The 24,109-nt window shown below is 43.5% G+C and overlaps 2 protein-coding genes and 1 long non-coding RNA gene across 6 annotated transcripts in view; 1 reads left to right on the top strand and 2 right to left on the bottom strand.

Annotated features, from left to right (window-relative positions):
- Window positions 1-6,501, bottom strand: part of LOC129866938 (leucine-rich repeat-containing protein 17-like) — a 33,976-nt gene extending 27,475 nt beyond the window's left edge. The window contains exons 1-2 of one of the 4 annotated variants that reach the window (XM_055939986.1): window positions 5,357-6,501; window positions 5,054-5,121 (exon numbers count right to left, since the gene is read on the bottom strand). The gene's annotated coding sequence lies outside the window, so the exon portion shown is untranslated. The other 3 variants (XM_055939987.1, XM_055939985.1, XM_055939988.1) reach the window with 3 other exon arrangements.
- A 4,020-nt stretch (window positions 6,502-10,521) lies between these two features.
- fam185a (family with sequence similarity 185 member A) lies at window positions 10,522-23,062 on the bottom strand. Its single transcript, XM_055939998.1, has 8 exons — window positions 22,411-23,062; window positions 21,976-22,085; window positions 15,059-15,151; window positions 14,786-14,924; window positions 11,687-11,728; window positions 11,472-11,570; window positions 11,151-11,285; window positions 10,522-11,000 (listed from the first exon to the last, which is right to left on the bottom strand). Exons 1-8 carry the CDS (start codon window positions 22,832-22,834, stop codon window positions 10,888-10,890), a joined length of 1,155 nt encoding a protein of 384 aa, XP_055795973.1. The 5' UTR covers window positions 22,835-23,062; the 3' UTR covers window positions 10,522-10,887.
- LOC129866953 (uncharacterized) overlaps window positions 23,015-24,109 on the top strand; it is a 3,502-nt gene continuing 2,407 nt past the window's right edge. Inside the window, exon 1 of the long non-coding RNA XR_008761557.1 lies at window positions 23,015-23,097. This is a non-coding gene — a long non-coding RNA (uncharacterized LOC129866953). The remainder of the gene's footprint in view (window positions 23,098-24,109) is intronic.

Below are 24,109 nucleotides of genomic sequence, written 5' to 3'. Positions count from 1 at the left end.
CTACATTAAAGGCCTGATTGGTGGAGTGCTGCAGAGATGGTTGTCCTTCTGGAAGGTTTTCCCATCTCCACAGAGGAACTCTAGAGGTTTATCGGAGTGACCATTGGGTTCTTGGTTACCTCCCTGACCAAGACCCTTCTCCCCCGATTACTTAGTTTGGCCGGGCTGCCAGCTCTAGGAAGAATCTTGGTGGTTCCCATTTAAGAATGATGGAGGCCACTGTGTTTTTGAGGACCTTCAATGCTGCATACATTTTTTGGTACCCTTCCCCAGATCTGTGCCTTGACAAAAACCTGTCTCGGAGCTCTACGGACAATTCATTAGAACTCATGGCTTGGTTTTTACTCTGACATGCACTGTCAACTGTGGGACCTGATATGGACAAGTGTGTGCCTTTCTAAATCATGTCCAATCAACTGAATTTAATCATGTTGTAGAAACATCTCAAGGATGATCAATGGAAACAGGATGTACCAGAGCTCAATTTTGAGTCCCATGGCAAAGGGTCTGAATATTTATGTAAATATGTTATTTATGTTTTTAACTTTTAATACATTTGAAAAAAATTCTAAAACCTGTTTTCACTTTGTCATTATGGGGTACTGTCTGTAGATTGCTGAAAAAAATAAAATATTTTATACATTTTTGAATAAGGCTGTAACGTAACAAAATGTGGAGAAAGTCAAGGGGTCTGAATACTTTCCAAAGGCACTGTACATATTGTTGTTTGTTAAGTGGCCCTGTTTTATTTTTTATGAACCATCTAATGAACTCTGAGGGCTTGTTTGTTATAAGGGACTACAGTGCCTTGCAAAAGTATTCACCCCATGTAACGGGTGTCCTCCTCCTCTTCAGACGAAGAGGAGGAGTAGGGATTTGACCAAAACGCAGCGTTGTGATACGACATGAATATTTATTAAACAAGACGAAGACGAAACACGAAAACACTTGAATAAACTACAAAACAATTAAACGATGTAGACAGACCTGACTTGAGAACTTACAATAGACGAAGAACGCACGGACAGGAAACAGACTACATACATGAACGAACAAACCGAAACAGTCCCGTGTGGTGCAACATACACAGACACGGAAGACAATCACCCACAAACAAACAATGTGAACAGCCTACCTTTATATGATTCTCAATCAGAGGAAACGTCAAACACCTGTCCCTGATTGAGAACCATATAAGGCTAATTACCACTAACCTAAACATAGAAACACAAAACATAGAATGCCCACCCCAACTCACGCCGTGACAAACTAAACACATACAAATAACAGAAAACAGGTCAGGAACGTGACACCCCACTTGCCATTTTTCCTATTTTGTTGCATTACAACCTGTAATTTAAATAGATTTTTATTTGGATTTCATGTAATGGACAAACACAAAATAGTCCAAATTGGTGAAGTGAAATGAAAAAAATTACTTGTTTCAAAATAAATAAAATAAAAATAAAAAAACGGAAAAGTGGTGCGTGCATATGTATTCACCCCCTTTGATATGAAGCCCCTACATAAGATCTGTTGCAATCAATTACCTTCAGAAGTCACATAATTCTTTAAATAAAGTCCACCTGTGTGCAATCTAAGTGTCACATGATCTGTCACATGATCTCAGTATATATACACCTGTTCTGAAAGGCCCCAGAGTCTGCAACCCCACCAAGCAAGGGGCACCACCAAGCAAGCGGCACTATGAAGACCAAGAAGCTCTCCAAACAGGTTAGGGACAAAGTTGTGGAGAAGTACTGATCAAGGTTGGGTTCTAAAAAATATATCTGAAACTTTGAACATCCCACGGAGCACCACTAAATCCATTACAAAAAAAATGGAAAGAATATGGCACCACAACAAACCCGCCCACCAAATCCCATGGACCAGGCAAGGAGGGCATTAATCAGAGAGGCAACAAAGAGACCAAAGATAACCCTGAAGGAGCTGAAACGTCCATAGGACCAATGAAGCCATACACTCCACAAAGCTGGGCTTTACGGAAGTGGCCAGAAAAAAAACATTGCTTAAAGAATAAAATAAGCAAACACGTTTGGTGTTCGCCAAAAGGCATGTGGGAGACTCCCCAAACATATGGAAGAAGGTACTCTGGTCAGATGAGACTGAAATTGAGCTTTTTGGCCATCAAAGAAAATGCTATGTCTGGCACAAACCCAACACCTCTCATCACCCCGAGAACACCATCCCCACAGTGAAGCAAGGTGGTGGCAGCATCATGCTGTGGGGATGTTTTTCATCGGCAGGGACTGGGAAACTGGTCAGAATTGAAGGAATGATGGATGGCGCTAAATACAGGGAAATTCTTGAGGGAAACCGGTTTCAGTCTTCCAGAGATTTGAGACTGGGACGGAGGTTCACCTTCCAGCAGGACAATGGCCCTAAGCCAAACATTTAAATGCCTTGGAATGGCCTAGTCAAAGCCCAGACCTATATCCAAATGAGAATCTGTGGTATGACTTAAAGATTGCTGTACACCAGCTTTAGAAGATTGCTGTACACCAGCTTTAGAAGCCAGGCTAATTGACATAATTTGAGTCAATTGGAGGTGTACCTGTGGATGTATTTCAAGGCCTACCTTCAAACGCAGTGCCTCTTTGCTTGACGTCATGGGGAAATCCCAAAAAATCAGCCAAGACCTCAGGAAAAATAATTGTAGACCTCCCTCCACAAGTCTGGTTCATCCTTGGGAGCAATTTCCTAATGCCTGAAGGTACCATGTTCATCTGTACAAACAATAGTACACAAGTATAAACACCATGGGACCATGCAGCCGTCATACTGCTCAGGAAGGAGACGTGTTCTGTCTCAGAGATGAACGTACTTTGGTGCAAAAAGTTCAAATCAATCCCAGAACAACAGCAAAGGACCCTGTGAAGATGCTGGAGGAAACAGGTACAAAAGTATCTGCATCCATAGTAAAAACGAATCCTATATTGACATAACCTGAAAGGCCGGTTAGCAAGGTAGATGCCACTGCTCCAAAACCTCCATAAAAAAGCCAGACTATGGTTTGCAACTGCGCACGGGGACAAAGATTGTACTTTTTGGAGAAATGTCCTCTGGTCTGATGAAACAAAAAATAGAACTGTATGGCCATAATGACCATCGTTATGTTTGGAGGAAAAAGGATGAAGCTTGCAAGCTGAAGAACACAATCCCAACCGTGAAGCACGGGCAGCATCATGTTGTGGGGGTGCTTTGCTGCAGGAGGGACTGGTGCACTTCACAAAATAGATGGCATCATGAGAGAGGAAAATGATGTGGATATTTTGAAGCAACATCTCAAGACATCAGTCAGCAAGTTAAAGCTTGGTCGCAAATGTGTCTTCCAAATGGACAATGATCCCAAGCATACTTCCAAAGTTGTGGCAAAGTGGCTTAATGACAACAAAGTCAAGGTATTGGAGGCCATCACAAAGCCCTGACCTCAATCCTATAGAAAGGTTGTGGGCAGAACTGAAAAAGCCTGTGCGAGTGTAACGGATGTGAAATGGCTAGCTAGTTAGCGGGTACGCGCTAGTAGCATTTCAATCAGTTACGTCACTTGCTCTGAGACTTAAGTAGTGTTGCCCCTTGCTCTGCAAGGGCCGTGGCCTTTGTGGAGCGATGGGTAACGACTGTGCTTCGTGGGCAACCGTTGTTGATGTGTGCAGAGGGTCCCTGGTTCGCGCCCGTGTCGGGGCGAGGGGACGGTTTAAAGTTATACTGTTACATTGATGCTGTTGACCCGGATCACTGGTTGCTGCGGAAAAAGGAGGAGGTTGAAAGGGGGGTGAGTGTAACGGATGTGAAATGGCTAGCTAGTTAGCGGGTACGCGCTAGTAGCATTTCAATCAGTTACGTCACTTGCTCTGAGACTTAAGTAGTGTTGCCCCTTGCTCTGCAAGGGCCGTGGCCTTTGTGGAGCGATGGGTAACGACTGTGCTTCGTGGGCAACCGTTGTTGATGTGTGCAGAGGGTCCCTGGTTCGCGCCCGTGTCGGGGCGAGGGGACGGTTTAAAGTTATACTGTTACACGAGCAAGGAGGCCTACAAACCTGACACCGCTCTGTCAGGAGGAATGTTATTGTGGGAGGCTTGTGGAAGGCTCCCCGAAATGTTTGATCCAAGTTAAACAATTTAAAGGCAATGCTACCCATGCTCTACTATAATTCGGACATTTCACATTCTTAAAATTAAGTGGTGAGCGTAACTGACCTAAAACAGGGAATTTTTACTCGGATTAAATGTCAGGAATTGTGAAAAACTGAGTTTAAATGTATTTGGCTAAGGTGTATGTAAACTTCTGACTTCAATCGTACGCCAGTTATGATTGCCCAATACTGTTATCCCAGTTATGTAGTGAGATAATGTGGCAATCTGAACCAATGAATGAGAGCAACAGAGAGAGAGAAAAAAAGGCTTTGTGTGTCAACCCCAAAAAGGCATGGAAGCCCGTACAGGTCTTTGTGTCAAAATTAAGACGTTAAATAACGAGCTGTCTACTGACCCGAACAGCCTTCGATAAACAGGGACCTTGACCATGTGTCTTTGTATCCTCTCCATAAGTGTTTATATTCCAACATTATTTACACCTGAAAGCAATTCCATAGGCTCTGTTTTCTGTTAAACCCTATGAGCTCATAGAGAAGAAATCTGTGGAAAATGCTTCACAGAGCGGGCTAAGAATGAACCTGCAGAAATAAAGTCTCATTTCAGTTCATTTCCAAAGACTTTTAACCATCTGACTGTCAGTGCTGCTGTCAACACATACCTACACTCCCCTCTTTCTCTGGTAGTCCCTCCTCTCTCTGTCCATCCTTCCTCTGCTGTTCTTATGGGATTCCTCCTGATTATCAAGGTCTAAACTCAGGTTAAAAATCTTCTCCCAATCAAATGCCACAGTCAATTTACAACTGCCTACCTCACATACCTCCACCAACCCGCTCGCCCCTTTCTTGCCATCCTACGTTGGTCGTTCACCTGGGGCAACCTTACCAGAAGTCAAATAATCAGTCATATATTGTCTTAACCCCAACACCCATACCTACACAAATTGAAGAAAGTGAGAAGACTTGAATTAGTGAAATCAGGCTGATAACAGGCTGCAGGTGCAGAGCTGTAATAAAAGAACACATTGTCTTTATAAATACTATGGAGTATTACTTGTCCAATTACTTGTTACAAATCATAGATCTTTAGAGGTGCCTTCAGAACATCCCGTATGAATACGCGGCTAACACACAGCCAGTTGTGGCCCAGCACTGTTCACATATTGATCTTAAACCCCCTCTGTCTGTCTGTCTGTCCAGGAGCTGTCGGAAGGTAGATTCACTGTTAAAGGCTTACAGTACCTGGCCAAAGGGAAGGGTCGCCACAAGCTCATCCACCTCAATCTCTCCGGCTGCACTCAGGTCAGTTTCTGCGGCCCTCTCTGATCCATATGTCTCCTCTTCTATCTGCTTTAACTATATCCAGATCAGTTTTCCAACACATCTGTGTCCTCTGCCCCCTGGCTGCACTAGAGTCAGTTTGTGTGCTCCTCACCAAGTCTGTATGTTGACCCTGGGGAACGAGAAAGGTTCTCTCTCTGGCTCTGAAAGGAAGAGAGAGAGAAAGAGAGAGAGAGAGAGAGAGAGAGGGAGGGGGCTACAACTTACGCACTGGTTTTAAATTACAACACACACACCCACATGCACATGTACTCCAGCATGAACATGGACTCTCACCAGGGCCAGCATTTTCCCAGCTGGTTAAGTGGTTGTACTTTGCTGCGAGAGAGAGACAGAAAGGCTGCAGCTAACTTGTTTGTTGAAAATTACAACATGTCCATATTCACCCTCTTCCTCTCTCTCACCCCACTGCTCTCTAATGTTCTAATGTAGTGTGTGTGTGTGTGCATGCGTGTGTCTCTCTCTCTTGTCCCTAAAGATCTCAGTGGATGGTTTCAGGTACATAGCAGCGGGCTGCCCACTGCTGCAGCAGAAGTTGTCAATGACATGCCCACTCTGTCAGACAACTGTGGGCTGGTACGTATGGAGCTACCAGACAACTAATTTAGGCTCTGGCCAATAGTTGTTCGCTTTCTAGGGAGTAGTACCATCTTTTTTAACCACCATTGGCTACCTGTGTATTTTGTGAGTGAATGAGTTAATGGACCTCTGCCTGTCACTGTCTGGTTTCCTCCAGTTGGAGCTAGCCTCTAAGTATCACTCTCTGTCTGCCATCTCACTATGGAACACGGCACATCTCTCAGACTTTGTCCATCTCTGACATGGACAACCTCACCAAGTTCAGAGTGGATGGTGAGTGTCTGTGAGTGCGTGTGCTACGACTCATGTTCCATATCTGTGTATAAGTGTTCGTTGATTGTCTTGGCAACCCACGTTGCGGTGAGTCTCGTTGCCGGTGTGATGTTTACAGGGAATCTGATTGGGTGACTAAGTGACGTGCTACACGCCTTATCTCATGTGATTGGTCTGTGACATCAAACCATGATGCAGCATCCAGAGAAACATCTTGTGGGCCATGTTGTGGGTCAACCCTGGAACTTTGGAAATCCACACATTTTTGGCCTAATACAGTGCTGTATCTGGCACAGGTCACTGTTAAGTGATCAGTCAATGATTATAGCTCTTCAGCCAAAGGAGATGGTCAGATTGTTTCTGAAAATGTGATTAGTCAAGACAGATGGTTCAGGGGCATTATCAACACACATAGTTTGTTATGGTGTGTGTTGTTCTGACAGTATATCTGTGTGTTCCTGTAGGTAGCAGTCAGAGCTCTGTGTCGTAGCTCTCCAGGCCTCGCTACACTCCATGCTGCTGACTGCCCCAGAATGACTGACGCCAGTCAAGTCTATGGGCGCCCTCCAAAACCTGGTCTACCTCAACATCTCACACTGCAGTAGGTGTTTGTGTGTGTGTACTGTCTCTCTACTTTAGATAACATCCGGTTGCGTCACCTGACAGTGTGTGTGTGTATGAGTGCATGCTTGTTGCAGGGTGAATAATAGGGGCAGTGATACCTGACTTAAGGGCTCTCTGCCGCTAAACTGAGGGAGCTGAATCTGAGCAACTGCAGCCACATCAACTGATCTATCACGAGGGTGGCTCAAAGTAAGGTTATACAAACAAAATAAACACACATATTACACACACATGTACTGTACACGCATTGACTGACTGGCATGATGTGTTTGTACCAGTTGCAGTGACCTGAACCACCTGAGTGTCTCAAAGCCAACTTATGCTTGCTCCGAAAATGTAATCCGGAGGCTCCTCGTGGAGGGTTTGACGCAATTGTGTAGCCTCTGGAGGCTTGCAGAAGCCAAATTGAGCTCCGTACTGCATTGCCATGCGCCTCCCAAATCTTGTAATAATGCATATGCTCCATATAGCTCCGCATTGATTGGTTGACGGTAGGTGGGGGCGGGAGATCCTGTATAAACAAACTCACTTCCTTGACAACTTCCTTCACAACAGCTCTGCGAAGTGCAAAAAGTGTGTTTGCTCTGACTTCTGCGGAGGCCGGATCGCAGTAAATGCTGTATGTCCAATGCAGAAGTTGGATTGACCATGCAGAGCCTTTTACTGTGATAACATGTCTGATTCTGGTCTGGAGTGGCTCAGTAGCAGTTCCTCTCTCCTCCCTCTGGACATCAGTTGATGCAACATCATGGACTAGGTAATGCTTCCATAGCTTGCTGTATATGTGTGTAGAATTACAGTTAGCCATGTCAAACACCCCAACAACATTTCTCGTGTTTCCAGGCCATGAGACTGCAGTCCTGAGCAGTGGGAGCACAGTAACAATGTAACCCCCTACTAGTTTGGCTATGACTGCTGTATCCAATCAGATGATCCGACTAGAACCAGGACACCTAGGAGGAAGACGAGCCAGCACCAGGTAAAAATAACAAAAATAGTAATTTGATAAAGGCCTGTGGAGAGGACTACAATTACACAACATGAGTACACAGTCCATGCAGACAAACACACAAGGACTGAGTTTATACAGTTTATATATACATTCCAACTACCAATTTAAGGTAAACCAAATCCCTATCATTCACTGCACCTTTAACTCTGGCTCAATGCCAAGCACCTGACTCAAATGACCACAGATGAATAAACACAAAACAGATTATTTTTAGGCTAGGAAATATTGTTGAATTTATATCAGAACATCAATGCAATATATACATTTATGTAAAGCTTTTACATCAAAACATTTCAACTGAGTGGGAGAAAGGATCTAGATTTTTATATGCATTACAACACAGATTGAATTTCATTTACATCATACAGCAAATATTTTTTGCATTTAAATAATATTAAAAAACAAAATTGCCTCAATGATTTCATTGTCAGGGTTGGTGTCAACACTTTTCCCAGTATTTTTTATTCACAGTAAATTGAACCCCCCATGAATAGTTTAAAATAAAGGCAACAACAAACACTGGTCACATCCTTTACGAAGCATCCAAAAACATTTAGTACATTTTGCAGTTTCAACCCTACGATCAGAAAGTCTTAAGAGTGAGGTTCTCCTGGTTTGTCATAACAAACAAGGCAATTATCTTCCTCAATAGTGTGCAATGAATTCTACTAGATGAAAAGCCAAAGCGAATATACACTGCTCAAAAAAATAAAGGGAACACTTAAACAACACAATGTAACTCCAAGTCAATCACACTTCTGTGAAATCAAACTGTACACTTAGGAAGCAACACCGGTTGACAATAAATTTCACATGCTGTTGTGCAAATGGAATAGACAAAAAGTGGAAATTATAGGCAATTAGCAAGACACCCCCCAAAACAGGAGTGATTCTGCAGGTGGTGACCACAGACCACTTCTCAGTTCCTATGCTTCCTGGCTGATGTTTTGGTCACTTTTGAATGCTGGCGGTGCTCTCACTCTAGTGGTAGCATGAGATGGAGTCTACAACCCACACAAGTGGCTCAGGTAGTGCAGTTCATCCAGGATGGCACATCAATGCGAACTGTGGCAAAAAGGTTTGCTGTGTCTGTCAGCGTAGTGTCCAGAGCATGCAGGCGCTACCAGGAGATAGGCCAGTACATCAGGAGACGTGAAGGAGGCCGTAGGAGGGCAACAACCCAGCAGCAGGACCGGTACCTCCGCCTTAGTGCAAGGAGGTGCACTGCCAGAGCCCTGCAAAATGACCTCCAGCAGGCCACAAATGTGCATGTGTCAGCATATGGTCTCACAAGGGGTCTGAGGATCTCATCTCGGTACCTAATGGCAGTCAGGCTACCTCTGGCGAGCACATGGAGGGCTGTGCGGCCCCACAAAGAAATGCCACCCCACACCATGACTGACCCATCGCCAAACCGGTCATGCTGGAGGATGTTACAGGCAGCAGAACGTTCTCCACGGCGTCTAAAGACTCTGTCACATCTGTCACATGTGCTCAGTGTGAACCTGCTTTCATCTGTGAAGAGCACAGGGCGCCAGTGGCGAATTTGCCAATCTTGGTGTTCTCTGGCAAATGCTAAACGTCCTGCACGGTGTTGGGCTGTAAGCACAACCCCCACCTGTGGACGTCGGGCCCTCACACCACCCTCATAGAGTCTGTTTCTGACCGTTTGAGCAGACACATGCACATTTGTGGCCTGCTGGAGGTCATTTTGCAGGGCTCTGGCAGTGCACCTCCTTGCACAAAGGCGGAGGTACCGGTCCTGCTGCTGGGTTGTTGCCCTCCTACGGCCTCCTTCACGTCTCCTGATGTACTGGCCTATCTCCTGGTAGCGCCTGCATGCTCTGGACACTACGCTGACAGACACAGCAAACCTTTTTGCCACAGTTCGCATTGATGTGCCATCCTGGATGAACTGCACTACCTGAGCCACTTGTGTGGGTTGTAGACTCCGTCTCATGCTACCACTAGAGTGAGAGCACTGCCAGCATTCAAAAGTGACCAAAACATCAGCCAGGAAGCATAGGAACTGAGAAGTGGTCTGTGGTCACCACCTGCAGAATCACTCCTGTTTTGGGGGGTGTCTTGCTAATTGCCTATAATTTCCACTTTTTGTCTATTCCATTTGCACAACAGCATGTGAAATTTATTGTCAATCGGTGTTGCTTCCTAAGTGGACAGTTTGATTTCACAGAAGTGTGATTGACTTGGAGTTACATTGTGTTGTTTAAGTGTTCCCTTTATTTTTGAGCAGTGTACATCCTGCCATTAAATGAAAGCTAAAACATTTACATTTCACATACTATGAAACGTTCTATTTTCGCATAGTATTTAAAACGCAAGCGCGGGTATTCAGAAACAGCCAATGACTGAACTAGCCTGGCTGCCACTAGATTTATGCTTGAGCCATTTAATGACAACAGTTGGCTAGAGCAGAAACATTATGACTGAGTTGCCTCTACTAATCGTGATCATGTTTTGCAACTGCATTTAGACACGTAATATAGCCTGGTAGGCGTTGTCAATGCTACAGATGTGATTTTAACTTCATGATATTCACCAAAAACTATTGATTGAGAACAGAAATCAATAAGATTTTATTTTGTTTAAATCTGCTCTCATGGGGTTCTCCGTCTGCATGTGTCAAGACTCCCAGAGGGGGATTCATTTCATCCTATCACTGATCTGTCTCCCAGTTCCACATTGGCAACTTTCTCTTCTTTTTTCTCTCCTATGTCAGCTTAGCAGTAGAAAGACAACTGAGACAACAGAGGAAGACAACTGTGGTTGAGAAAGACAACTGTGGTTGGACTCTGCCCAACAGTCACAGTCAGTGAGATAGTTATGTCTACACTTCTTGTCCCTGAGGACTTAGTTCAGTAGGTAGACAGGAAGGAGGTAGGACATTTTTGGAAGTGTTGGAATGGAGCGTAGGAGTGAAGCCTCAGCTGCCCAGCTTCAGAGACTCAAACCAGTTCTGTGCCTTCAGGGTGATGGAGCCTCTGTCTGCCTGGGCCCTGATCCACTGGTCACCCTGGGGTTGCCCATTCATATGGCCTACAGGGAGAGCAGAATAAATGGAATTGGGTGGGTTTAGTAGTAACAGTAGCAGCTGTGTACTGTACTCACTGGGTGAGTAAACATAGTAGGAGTAAGTGTAACTCATTGGTGAGTTCAGTCCCAGTAGCATTTATAGGGATGACTGACCAGTGACAGTAGTCATGCTATCTTTGGAATCTCGCTCTGCTTGCTGAAGGACTATCTCTGGGCTGATCTCTACTGACGTTCCACACAGCTGCACTCCTGCTCTTATAGAGGGGTGGACACGCACAGACACCGCACCTGAGAGAGGGGGGGGATAGAAAGCAAAAGGGAGAAAAGAGTGATGGGAAGACAGTGACAGGAAAAGACTGGGTCAGAGGTGTAACATTGGAGAGAGAGAGTCAATTCAGAGGGATGACCAGATATGGCTCATCCTATTGAGCATTCTATACCCAGTACATCCACCCAGAATGTTATTATGTTTACCTTGCTGAGAGTGGACTTTTGCACTGCCACTGTCTCCTACATATGCATCAATGTTTCCACTGTTTGACAACACCTTCAGGTAGCCATTATTAGAACCATCTGGCAAAACGTGTCAAAGGAAAAAAATATTACGCTTGAAATCAGGTTAAAATAGCCTCAAACAAAATTTGACACAATCGGTTTTCAAATGTAGCACAGAGTATTGGCCCACTTACCTACAATTATATCTCCAGTCTCATTCCGCACTGTGGCATCACCTGTATGACAAAGAAACTAATGTGAGATGCTGATGTACCCAGAGAGCTCACAGGCTAATGGTTTCCATGTCCTCTAGGAGAACAGAGAGGCTGTCTATCTCAGAGGAAATCTCCATTAATTATGGCTGACTCATCCTCTTCGCCTCACTTTCTCTCTGTTAATTGCTCTTCCTGGTTGTTTTCTTTGCCAGAGGTTCCTCTTCTTTCACTCTACCTAACCTTGATTTATCTAAGCAGTGACTCAATCAAACTTAATCATCTTGTTTACACCAAGTTAGGGAAAGCATTTAAATCTAGTCAGAATAATGGTAGTCACTAAACCAAAACAGTCCTGACCAGGAAAAACTCTGTACCTTAGATATAGCTGATAAATAGGGCCCAGGGTTTTTGCATGTCATGTCACATGTTCAATAAAAATTCAGGGCCCTAACTAAAAGTGCTGGCCAGTATTTGGCAGTATACAGTATACTCACAGATTACTGCACCTGTACATAGCCCATCCAACTACCTCATCCCCATACTGTATTTATTTACTCATCTTGCTCCTTTGCACCCCAGTATCTCTACTTGCACATTCATCTTCTGCACATGAATCACTCCAGTGTTAAATTGGTATATTGTAATTACTTCGCCACCATGGCCTATTTATTGCCTTACCTCCCTTATCCTACCTCATTTGCACACACTGTATGTAGACTTTTTCTACTGTATTGTTGACTGTATGTTTGTTTATTCCATGTGTAACTCTGTTGTATGTGTTGAACTGCTTTGCTTTATTCTTGGCCAGGTCGCAGTTGTAAATGAGAACTTGTTCTCAACTAGCCTACCTGGTTAAATAAAATAAATAAAAAATACAGTTGAAGTCAGAAGTTAACATACACTTATGTTGGAGTCATTAAAACATGATTTTCAACCACTCCACAAATGTCTTGTTAACAAACTATAGTTTTGGCAAGTTGTTTAGGACATCTACTTTGTGCATGACAAGTAATTTTGTCCAAAAATTGTTTACAGGCAGATTATTTCACTTATGATTCAATGTCACAATTCCAGTGGGTCAGAAGTTCACATATACTAAGTTGACTGTGCATTTAAACAGCTTGGAATATTCCAGAAAATAATATCATGGCTTTAGAAGCTTCTGATAGGCTAATTGACATAATTGACATAATTTGAGTCAATTGGAGTTATACCTGTGGATGTATTTCAAAGCCTCCCTTCAAACTCAGTGCCTCTTTGCTTGACATCATGGGAACATCAAAGATATCAGCCAAGGACCTCAGAAAAAAAAAAGGTAGACCTCCACAAGTCTGTTTCATTCTTGGGAGCAATTTCCAAACGCCTGAAGGTACCACGTTCATCTGTACAAACAATAGTATGCAAGTATAAACACCATGGGACCACGCAGCCGTCATACCGCTCAGGAAGGAGACGCGTTCTGTCTCCTAGAGATGAACATACTTTGTTGCGAAAAGTGCAAATCAATCCCAGAACAACAGCAAAGGACCTTGTAAAGATGCTGGAGGAAACAGGTACAAAAGTATCTGTATCCACAGTAAAACGAGTCCTATATCGACATAACCTGAAAGGCCGCTTAGCAAGGATAAAGCCACTGCTCCAAAACCTCCATAAAAAAAGCCAGACTACGGTTTGCAACTGCACATGGGGACAAAGATCGTACTTTTTGGAGAAATGTCCTCTGGTCTGATGAAACAACAAATAGAACTGTTTGGCCATAATGACTATCGTTATGTTTGAAGGAAAAAGGGTGATGCTTGCAAGCCAAAGAACACCATCCAAACCGTGAAGCATGGGGGTGACATCATCATGTTGTGGTGGTGCTTTGCTGCAGGAGGGCCTGGTGCACTTCACAAAATAGATGGCATCATGAGGCAGGAAAATGATGTGGATATATTGAAGCAACACCTCAAGACATCAGTCAGGAAGTTAAAGCTTGGTAGCAAATTGGTTTTCCAAATGGACAATGACCCAAAGCATACTTCCAAAGTTGTGGCAAAATGGCTTAAGGACAACAAAGTCAAGGTATTGGAGTGGCCATCACAAAGCCCTGACCTCAATCCCATAGAAAATTTGTGGGCAGAACTAAAAAAGTGTGTGCGAGCAAGGAAGCCTACAAACCTGACTCAGTTACACCAGCTCTGTCAAGAGGAAGGGGATAAAATTCACCCAACTTATTGTGGGAAGCTTGTGGAAGGCTACCCAAAACGTTTGACTCAAGTTAAACAATTTAAAGGCAACGCTACCAAATACTAATTGAGTGTATGTAAACTTCTGACCCACTGGGAATGTGATGAAAGAAATAAAAGCGGAAATAAATCCTCTCTACTATTATTCTGACATTTCACAATCTTAAAATGTGACCTAAGGCATGGAATTTTTACAAGGATTACATTTCAGGAATTGTGAAACTGAGTTTTAAAGTATTTGGCTAAGGTGTATGTAAACTTCTGACTTCAACTGTGTATGACTAGGTATACAGTATTATATTTTGGCCAACATATACAGTGCATTCGGAAAGTATCCAGACCATTTTACTTTTTCCAAATATTGTTACGTTACAGCTTTATTCTAAAATGTATTACATTCATTTTCTCCCTCAAATCTACACAAAACACCCCATAATGACAGTGAAAACAGGTCTTTAGAAATGTTTGCAAATTATTATTATTATTTTTTTAAATACAGAGAAATGCCTTACTTACATAAGTATTTAGACCCTTTGCTATGAGACTCCAAATTGAGAGCAGGTGCATCCTGTTTCTATTGATCATCCTTGAGATGTTTCTACAACTTGGAGTCCACCTGTGGTAAATTTAAATGTATTTGGCTAAGGTGTATGGAAACTTCCGACTTCAACTGTATGTGTGAATTCAAACCGATCACACAATAACAAAGTATTCCACAAACCACTGTCAATACCATTGACTCATAAAAGCCAAAGCTCTGGGGTGACAATGTTTCAAGTCTCATGAAGGCCATGTTACTATGCAATGCTAAATGTACTATCCAATATATGCACAGCACGCCCCTCCTCACCATGTATGTGTCCCAGCTGTATCCTCCCTGAAGAGGACGATATGGTGGTGGACTCAGCGTAGATGGCTTTCACCTTCAGAGGGCCATGTTCTGTCGACACGTTCATAGTAGTACCCTGGATCTTCTTCATATTCACCGCCTACAGACAGAGCACAAAAAGAGCTTATATCTACCATTAACTGTAATACACATACCATTCAGCACAAATATACTTTTATAAAATAAACAGAATTGGGTAGGGTAGGTCTCAGAGTATAACAGCAGCTACTGTACACTGTGTCCAGAGGTGCTGATGTCCACATTGCCATGGATGGTTCCCACCCCAGTGACATTGCCCCCCTGGGACTGGACCTGCACCTGGTGACCCTGTAGAATAGAATAGGAGATTTTTTACGATGGAAATATTTTTTGCTCTCCTCCCATTGCCCCCAAAACCCACACAAGAAGATGCATGCCCAAGCAATATCTAATCCCCCCCTAACCTTCTAGGCATAGCCACAGGAAGTAGGGGTGCTGAGGGTGAAGCACCCACTGACAAATCAAAATCAACCTTTTCATGCGTGAGTTCCAAATATCTCTAACGGTCACCCCAGCGTGAGTTGTTTTATGCACGTGATGTCAGAATGCACTCACTGTTACAAAATGTGATTGTTACGCAACAGGACAGTTAACCCACGCTGCCTGCTAATTATCTGTATATCATGTCGTTTCTACTGTATGTAGGTATATATTTATGATAATGTATTTACTGTATTATTCACATGTCTTCAAGTACTGTGACAAATAATGCATTCCGATTATTGCAAAGATTGTAATGGCCACCTATGATGTGTGTAAAATTCTTATGTAGCCTACATTTTCCAGTTTGCATGATTGTGTTATGCTGTCTCTACTTCTGTGGATGTATGAACATTGCATCCAAAAAGAAACTGGTCACATTCAGGACATAACTTTGTAGGGACTGTGTTTGTGCAAAATGTTTCTGTTAAAAAACAGTGTGGCCAGCTCAAACGCTGACTTGCGTCAATTGAAACTGGACGCTCTAAATAAGCGTTCTAATCCCACCGGTTTCAGCGTACGCAGCAGGGACCCCTGTAGAATGATCACACCTGTTTTTTGGTATGTGTCAAAGGAAAAAATATTTAAGAAACAATCATGCAGTACAGTAAGCAGTTACACTGGCGGGCCTCAGTGGCAATAAATTACCAAAAGCTTACCTTGACTTGGAAGAGTTCCAGTGTTGGATAGCCATAGCTAGCTAGCTAAAATAGCACCCCTCTGTTTGAGTAGGCTAAACTAGCTAGCAGGATTGACTAAGTGAAAAGAAAAACACTATGAAATATAGCTAGCGTTCTCTTTTGCTTCTCCTTCATTTTTGAAGAAATTTATTTGTTCAAAACTGTCTCTCTAGAGTCACCCAGAAGTGGCGCTCCTAGTGGCCAGGGACATTAACGCAGGCAAACTGAAAATCAGTTTTACCAAATTTTTACCAGCATGTCACATGTGCAACCAGAGAAAAAAATCCTAGACCACCTTTACCCCACACACAGATGCAAACAAATCTCTCCCCCCTCCATTTGGCAGATCTGACCATGATTCTATCCTCCTGATTCCTGCTTACAAGCAAACACTAAAGCAGGAAGTACCAGTGACTCGCTCAATACGGAAGTGGTCCGATGACGCGGACCCTACACTACAGGACTGTTTTGCTAGCACAGACTGGAATATGTTCCGGGATTCATCCAATGGCATTGAGGAGTATACCACCTTAGTCATCGGCTTCATCAATAAGTGCATCAACAACGTAGTCCCCAGAGTGACAGTACGTACATATCCCAACCAGAAGCCATGGATTACAGGCAACATCCGCATCGAGCTAAAGGCTAGAGCTGCCGCTTTCAAGGAGCGGGAGACTAATCCAGACGCTTATAAGAAATCCCGCTATGTCCTCAGACGAACTATCAAACAAGCAAAGCGTCAATACAGGATTAAGACTGAATCCTACTACACCGGCTCTGACGCTCGTCGGATGTGTTAAGGCTTGAAAACTATTACGGACTACAAAGGGAAACCCAGACACAAGCGGCCCAGTAACGCAAGCCTACCAGACGAACTAAATGCCTTTTATGCTCGCTTTGAGGCAAGCAACACTGAAGCATGCATGAGAGCACCAGCTGTTCTGGATGACTTTGTAATAATGCGATAAAGGTTGCCAAAGTGAACAAAACCTAGAAACAGGTCAACATTCCACAAAGCCGCTGGGCCAGACGGATTACTAGGACGTGTACTCAAAGCATGCGCGGACCAACTCAAGTATTTTCACTGGCATTTTCAACCTCTCCCTGACCAAGTCTGTAATACCTACATGTTTCAAGCAGACCACCATTGTCCCTGTGCCCAAGGAAGCGAAGGTAACCTGACTAAATGATTACCGCCCTGTGGCACTCACGTCAGTAGCCATGGAGTGCTTTGAAAGGCTGGTCATGGCTCACATCAACAGCATCCCCCCGGACACCGACACCCTAGACCCACTCCAATTCGCATACCGCCCCAACAGATCCACAGATGACGCATTCTCAATCGCACTCCACACTGCCTTTTCTCACCTGGACAAAAGGAACACCCATGTGAGAATGCTGTTCATTGACTACATCTCAGCGTTCAACACCATAGTCCCATGAAGCTCATCACTAAGCTAAGGACTCTGGGACTAAACACCTCCCTCTGCAACTGGATACTGGACTTCCTGACGGGCCGCCCCCAGGTGGTAAGAGTAGGCAACAACACGTCTGCCACACTGATCCTTAACTTCTTATGGCTGCAAGCCCGACGTCGGTACACTTATGACAACAGCCAGCTCAAGTGCAGGGCGCGAAATTCAAAATATATATATTTTTTAATATTTAACTTTCACACATTAACAAGTCCAATACAGCATATGAAAGGTACACATCTTGTGAATCCAGCCAACATGTCCGATTTTTTAAATGTTTTACAGGGAAGACACAATATGTAAATCTATTAGCTAACCACGTTAGCAAAAGACACCACTTTTTTTACTCCAACAGTTTTTTACTCCATCAGTAGCTATCACAAATTCGACCAAATAAAGATATAAATAGCCACTAACCAAGAAACAACTTCATCAGATGACAGTCTGATAACATATTTATTGTATAGCATATGTTTTGTTAGAAAAATGTGCATATTTCAGGTATAAATCATAGTTTACATTGCAGCTACATTCAGAAATTGCACCGAAAGCAGCCATAAAACTTACAGACACCAACGTCAAATACCTAATTACTCATCATAAAACATTTCTGAAAAATACATAGTGTACAGCAAATGAAAGACAGGCATCTTGTGATTCCAGCCAATATTTCCGATTTATTAAGTGTTTTACAGCGAAAACAAAACAATGTAGCGTTATATTAGCTTAGCACAATAGCCAGAAACACTTGGGCGCCGACGACTACGACAGATATATGAAATAGCATCATAAAATGTTTCTTACTTTTGCTGATCTTCCATCAGAATGTTGGACAAGGTGTCCTTTGTCCAGAACAGTCGTTGTTTGGATTTAGAACGGCAACTTTCCCTCTTCATTTAGCACGCGCACTAGCCAAGTGGCACGGATCTCTCCATCGTCAACAAAGTCAGAGAACGGAACACGGCGAAACTCCCGAAAAAATTTCAATAATCTGATTAAACTATATTGAAAAAACATACTTTACGATGATATGGTCACATGTATCAAATAAAATCAGAGCCGGAGATAGTAGTCGTCCATAACGGCAGCTAAACAGAAGGCAATCCCCCTGTCCACCTCCCAAGAGTACCGGAAATGAGGGACACGTCATACAAAGAGCTTGTATTCCAATTCAGACCAAGATAAACACTAAATTTCTTCTCTCACAGCCTCTTGACATCCAGGGGAAGGTCTGTGAAGTGCACGTATACTCTTACGTATCATGCCCATGTATAGGCAGGAAGTAGAACAGAGCATCGATTTCAGACTTTCCACTTCCTGGTCAGGAGGTTTGTGCCAAATGAGTTCTGTTTGACTCACAGATATAATTCAAACGGTTTTAGAAACTAGAGAGTGTTTTCTATCCAATAGTAATAATAATATGCATATTGTACGAGCAAGAATTGAGTACGAGGCCGTTTGAAATGGGCACCTTAAATCAGAGCTACTCAATACTGCCCCTGCAGCCATAAAAAGTTAACACTGGGGCCCCTCAGGGGTGTGTACTTAGTCCCCTCCTGTATTCCCTGTTCACCCACGACTGCGTGGCCAAACATGACTCTGACACCATCATTAAGTTTGCTGATGACCCAACAGTGGTAGGCCTGATCACTGACAAGACAGCCTATAGGGAGGAGGTCAGAGAACTGGCAGTGTGGTGCCAAGACAACAACCTCTCCCTCACTGTTAGCAAGACAAAGGAGCTGATCGTGGACTATAGGAAATGGCGAGCCGAACAGGCCCCCATTAATATTGACGGGGCTGTAATGGAGCAGGTCGAGTGTTTCAAGTTCCTTGGTCTCCACATCACCAACGAACTATCATGGTCCAAACATACCAAGACAGTCATGAAGAGGGCACGACAAAACATTTCCCCCCTCAGGAGACTGAAAAGATTTGGCATGGGTCCCCAGACCCTCAAAATGTTCTACAGCTGCACCATCGAGAGCATCCTGACCGATTGCATCACCGCCTGGTATGGCAACTGCTCGGCATCTGACCATAAGGCGCTACAGAGGGTAGTGCGAACGGCCCAGTACATCACTGGGGCCAAGCTTCCTGCCATCCAGGACCTGTTTAATAGGTGGTGTCAGAGGAAAGCCCATAAAATTGTCAGAGACTCCAGTCACCCAAGTTAAAGACAGTTTTCTCTGCTTCTGCACAGCTAGCGGTACCGGAGCGACAAGTTTCGGACCAAAAGGCTCCTCAACAGCTTCTACCTCCAAGCCATAAGACTGCTGAACAATTAATATAATCGCAACCGGATAATTTACATTGACACACACCACCACCCCCTTTTGTACACTGCTACTACTCGTGGTTTATTATCTATGCATAGTCACTTCACCACCACCTAATTACCTCAACTAACCTGTACCCCCACACACTGACTCGGTACCGGTGCCCCTGTATATAGACTCATGATTGTTATTCTTATTGTGTTACTTTTTATTATTACTTTTTATTTTTGTCTACTTGGTAAATATTTTAACTCTTCTTGAACAGCACTGTTGGTTAAGGGATTCTAAGTAAGCATTTCACGGTGAAGTCTACACTTGTTATATTCAGCGCATGTGACAAATACAGTTTGATTTGAACTACTCACCACACTTTATGCACTGCAGTGCTAGCTGTAGCTTATGCTTTCAGTACTAGATTAATTCTCTGACCCTTTGATTGGGTGGATAACATGTCAGTTCATGCTGCAAGAGCTCTGATGGGTTGGAGGGTGTCCTCCTGAAGATCTCATAATTACTGTGTAAGTCTATAGAAGGGTGAGAACTATGGGCCTCCTAGGTTTTGTATTGGAGTCAATGTACCTAGAGCAGGACGGAAGCTAGCTGTCCTCCGGCTACACCATGGTGCTACCCAATAGAGTGCTGTTGAGGCTACTGTAGACCTTCATCGCAAAACAGTGTTTTAATCCATTATTTGGTGACATGTGAATCTATTTAGCATAACTTTAATGTTTCTCTATTTTTATGAAATTCAGAGGATGGTCCACCCCTTCCTCCTCAGAGGAGGTTCCACTGCTTTACATTTCAACCGATCGCTACCCGCACCTGCCCGCCCGTCCAGCATCACCACTCTGGACGGTTCTGACTTAGAATATGTGGACAAATACAAATACCTAGGTGTCTGGTTAGAATGTAAACTCTCCTTCCAGACTCACATTAAGCATCTCCAATCCAAAATTAAATCTAGAATTGGCCTCCTATTTCTCAACAAAGCATCCTTCACTCATGCTGCCAAACATACCCACGTAAAACTGACCATCCTACCGATCCTCGACTTCAGCTATGTCATTTACAAAATAGCCTCCAACACTCTACTCAACAAATTGGATGCAGTCTATCACAGGGCCATCAGTTTTGTCTCCAAAGCCCCATATACTACCCACCACTGCGACCTGTACGCTCTCGTTGGCTGGCCCTCGCTTCATACTTATGGCCAAACCCACTGGCTCCAGGTCATCTACAAGTCTCTGCTAGGTAAAGCCCCGCCTTATCTCAGCTCACTGGTCACCATAGCAGCACCCACCAGCAGGTATCTCTCACTGGTCACCCCCAAAGCCAATTCTTCCTTTGGCCGCCTTTCCTTCCAGTTCTCTGCGGCCAATGACTGGAACGAACTGCAAAAAAAAATCACTGAAGCTGGATACTCATATCTCCCTCACTAGCTTTAAGCACCAGCTGTCAGAGCAGCTCACAGATCACTGCACCTGTACATAGCCCATCTGTAAATAGCCCATCCAACTACCTCATCCCTATACTGTATTTATTTATCTTGCTCCTTTGCACCCCAGTATCTCTACTTGCACATGTATCTTCTGCACATCTACCATTCCAGTGTTTAATTGCTATATTGTAATTACTTCGCCACCATGGCCTATTTATTGCCTTAACTCCCTTATCCTACCTCATTTGCACACACTGTATATTGACTTGTTCTACTGTATTGTTGACTGTATGTTTGTTTATTTCATGTGTAACTCTGTTGTTGTTTGTGTCGCACTGCTTTGCTTTATCTTGGCCAGGTCGCGGTTGTAAATGAGAACTTGCTCTCAACTAGCCTACCTGGTTAAATAAAGGTGAAATCAAATAAAATGAAAGTTGTGGATGTAAACGTGGTTAATGTAATGTTTGGATTAAGTTTCATGTCAGGTGAACTGTTGTGTCCTCACCTTTTGGTTTAATAATTCTCATAATCTCCAAACTGTTCCTTTTCAATTGCTACGATGTTTATCTATATGCTTTATATATTTATTCTGTATTCACTTGCTTTGGCAATGTAAACATGTGTTTTCCATGTCAATAAAGCCCTTTGAATACGAATTGAAGGGGCTGCTGGGTCATTATAGCAGATGTGGCTGTAGTTTTAGTCAAACAATAACCGTATTCATATTTCACTGGACTGTACAGACTTTAATCATATTTACCTTGACTGAGTGCAGCACACAATTCCCCCTCTCTGTCTGCACCCTGCAGGTATCACACTCCATCTTCTGGACATGCACGTCGCCCTCTCCTTGAGTGGTGATGTAAAGGTCTGACACACACACACACACACACACACACACACACACACACACACACACACACACACACACACACACACACACACACACACACACACGTGATTTCACTCACCGTTTTGCTGTCATATCTAACTAATCACTGGTTTTATAAGAGGGAGGGGAAGTGCTTGGCTAGGGGTCATCATATCAATAATGTAATCATGAGCATCAGCTGACAGTCTGATCCTAGTACAGTTTGTACACCTAGAGCCATTCTCTTAATGGACTTCTTTTTAATTCATGAAGCAGACAGTGGCTCTAAACTCATGATTCAACTTCACAAACCAAAACACTCACCACTTTTGATGGGAGCGGTCAGCTCCACTGACACGTTGCTGTTTTTGACCTCGGACAAGATGTACAGTTCCTTGTTTTGGTCATCATAGTGCACCTGGAAGTTGTCTAGTTGGACGGCTTGATCTGCGCTGGTGCCATGAATGGTGATGAAGGCCCGGTTCGCCTCGGGGAAAACGTGCGGGTCCAGAGGTCGTACGGAGATGTGACATTGGAGCTGAACCCGTACTTTGCTGAAGGGGTTAACAACAAGAGTCCACTGCTTCAAGGGTTTGCTCGCCTCTTTCTTGGTTGAAGAGCAGGGAGAGGTCGAGAACGCCTTCAGAATCAACAAGGAAGAGTCTTGGAGGTTATTTGGACACGCTGCCAGAGACCTCCAACGTAAAAGTCCGAGACTTATACGTTGGTTCGCGGAACAACAAAACATCACGGTCACGGATCATAAACAGTCTTGAAAAAACTTGCGGTTAAACATTTGCACCAGGGCTCCTTTATTGAGGCGTGGAACTTCGTTGCGTTACGTTCCACGTCCTACGGATAGACAATACTTTTGGCCAAAGGATGATGAAACAAGTTCGAACTCCTTAGGTGATATTCTAACCAAAGACAGGAATGAACCACTGTGTTCTAGCCATGTCCTATAATAAACAAGCCTCTCGTCACCAACTATCAGCGTCTAAGTACTTCCGGGTGAGGGAATTTTTGTAACTGTCTAAATAAAAGTCCCCCACGTAATAGTAGAACACTGTAATTAACCTGTAGTTATTCATAATATATGAAAGATAATTGTCTAAACATTAACAATGATTCATATTTGTTCATATTTAAGTGACATTTACATTTCCCCCCCAAAGTTAAACAAATGCCCCCAATGCAATACACTGTAGGCCTATAAATTACACATGGGCTTGTAGAGAAAAAAGTATTATTTGCCACTGTAAAAGGAGGGTTGGGAATAGTCTGTAGAGTCTGTAGCATAGGTGGTTGGTGGAACCTTAATTGGGGAGAAAAGGTTTGTGGTAATGACTGGAGCAGAGTTGGTGGAATGGTGTCAAACATATGGTTTCTACGTGTTTGATGCTATTCCATAAGCTCCGTTCCAGACATTATTATGAGTTGTCCTCCCCTCAGCAGCCTCCACTGGTGTAAAATCTATATATGGTGTTATTTCATGGGGGACTCTGGTCTAAATACCCAGCAACACTTTCTACTCCACCCCCAATGCAATAATACACTGTAGGTCTAAAAAATGATTTTTTTAGCGTACCTTGTTTGCTTCCAGTGTGAAATAAAATGCCATTCCATACTAGACTTTCATGAACTCATGCTTTGCCCTAATGGAGGTGCCAAATACCAATTATTAGCAGGTGACTAGTTACTTCAAAGACACAATGTAGGACTGACATACTAACCTAGATTAAGGATGAGCCAGTTGCACCTTCTACACATTTTAGTCATTTAGCAGATGCTCTTATCCAGAACCACTTACAGTAGTAGTGAGAGCATACATTTTCATACTGGTCCCCCATGGAAATCAAGCCCACAACCCTGGCATTGCAAGCACCATGCTCTATTAACTGAGCCACACGGGACTACACATTAAAATCAACCCAAGGCCAGCCTTCACCTGTGCCAAAAATGTATCTTTGCCCGACAAGTAACATTTTTTTGAGGCCATATCCTAGTAAAATCATATTGCTAT

Source organism: Salvelinus fontinalis, chromosome 12 (genome assembly GCF_029448725.1).
Source record: "Salvelinus fontinalis isolate EN_2023a chromosome 12, ASM2944872v1, whole genome shotgun sequence".
In the NCBI taxonomy this organism is placed as follows: domain Eukaryota; kingdom Metazoa; phylum Chordata; class Actinopteri; order Salmoniformes; family Salmonidae; genus Salvelinus; species Salvelinus fontinalis.
This window is presented reverse-complemented; position numbering and strand designations above follow the sequence as displayed.

Coding starts and splice junctions, on each gene's coding strand:
- fam185a (XM_055939998.1), bottom strand. CDS start 22,834: ATGTTTTGTTGTTCCGCGAACCAACGTATAAGTCTCGGACTTTTACGT. Junction 22,086..22,410: donor GACCGCTCCCATCAAAAGTG/GTGAGTGTTTTG, acceptor TGTGTGTGTCAG/ACCTTTACATCACCACTCAA. Junction 11,001..11,150: donor TAGCATGACTACTGTCACTG/GTCAGTCATCCC, acceptor CTCTCCCTGTAG/GCCATATGAATGGGCAACCC.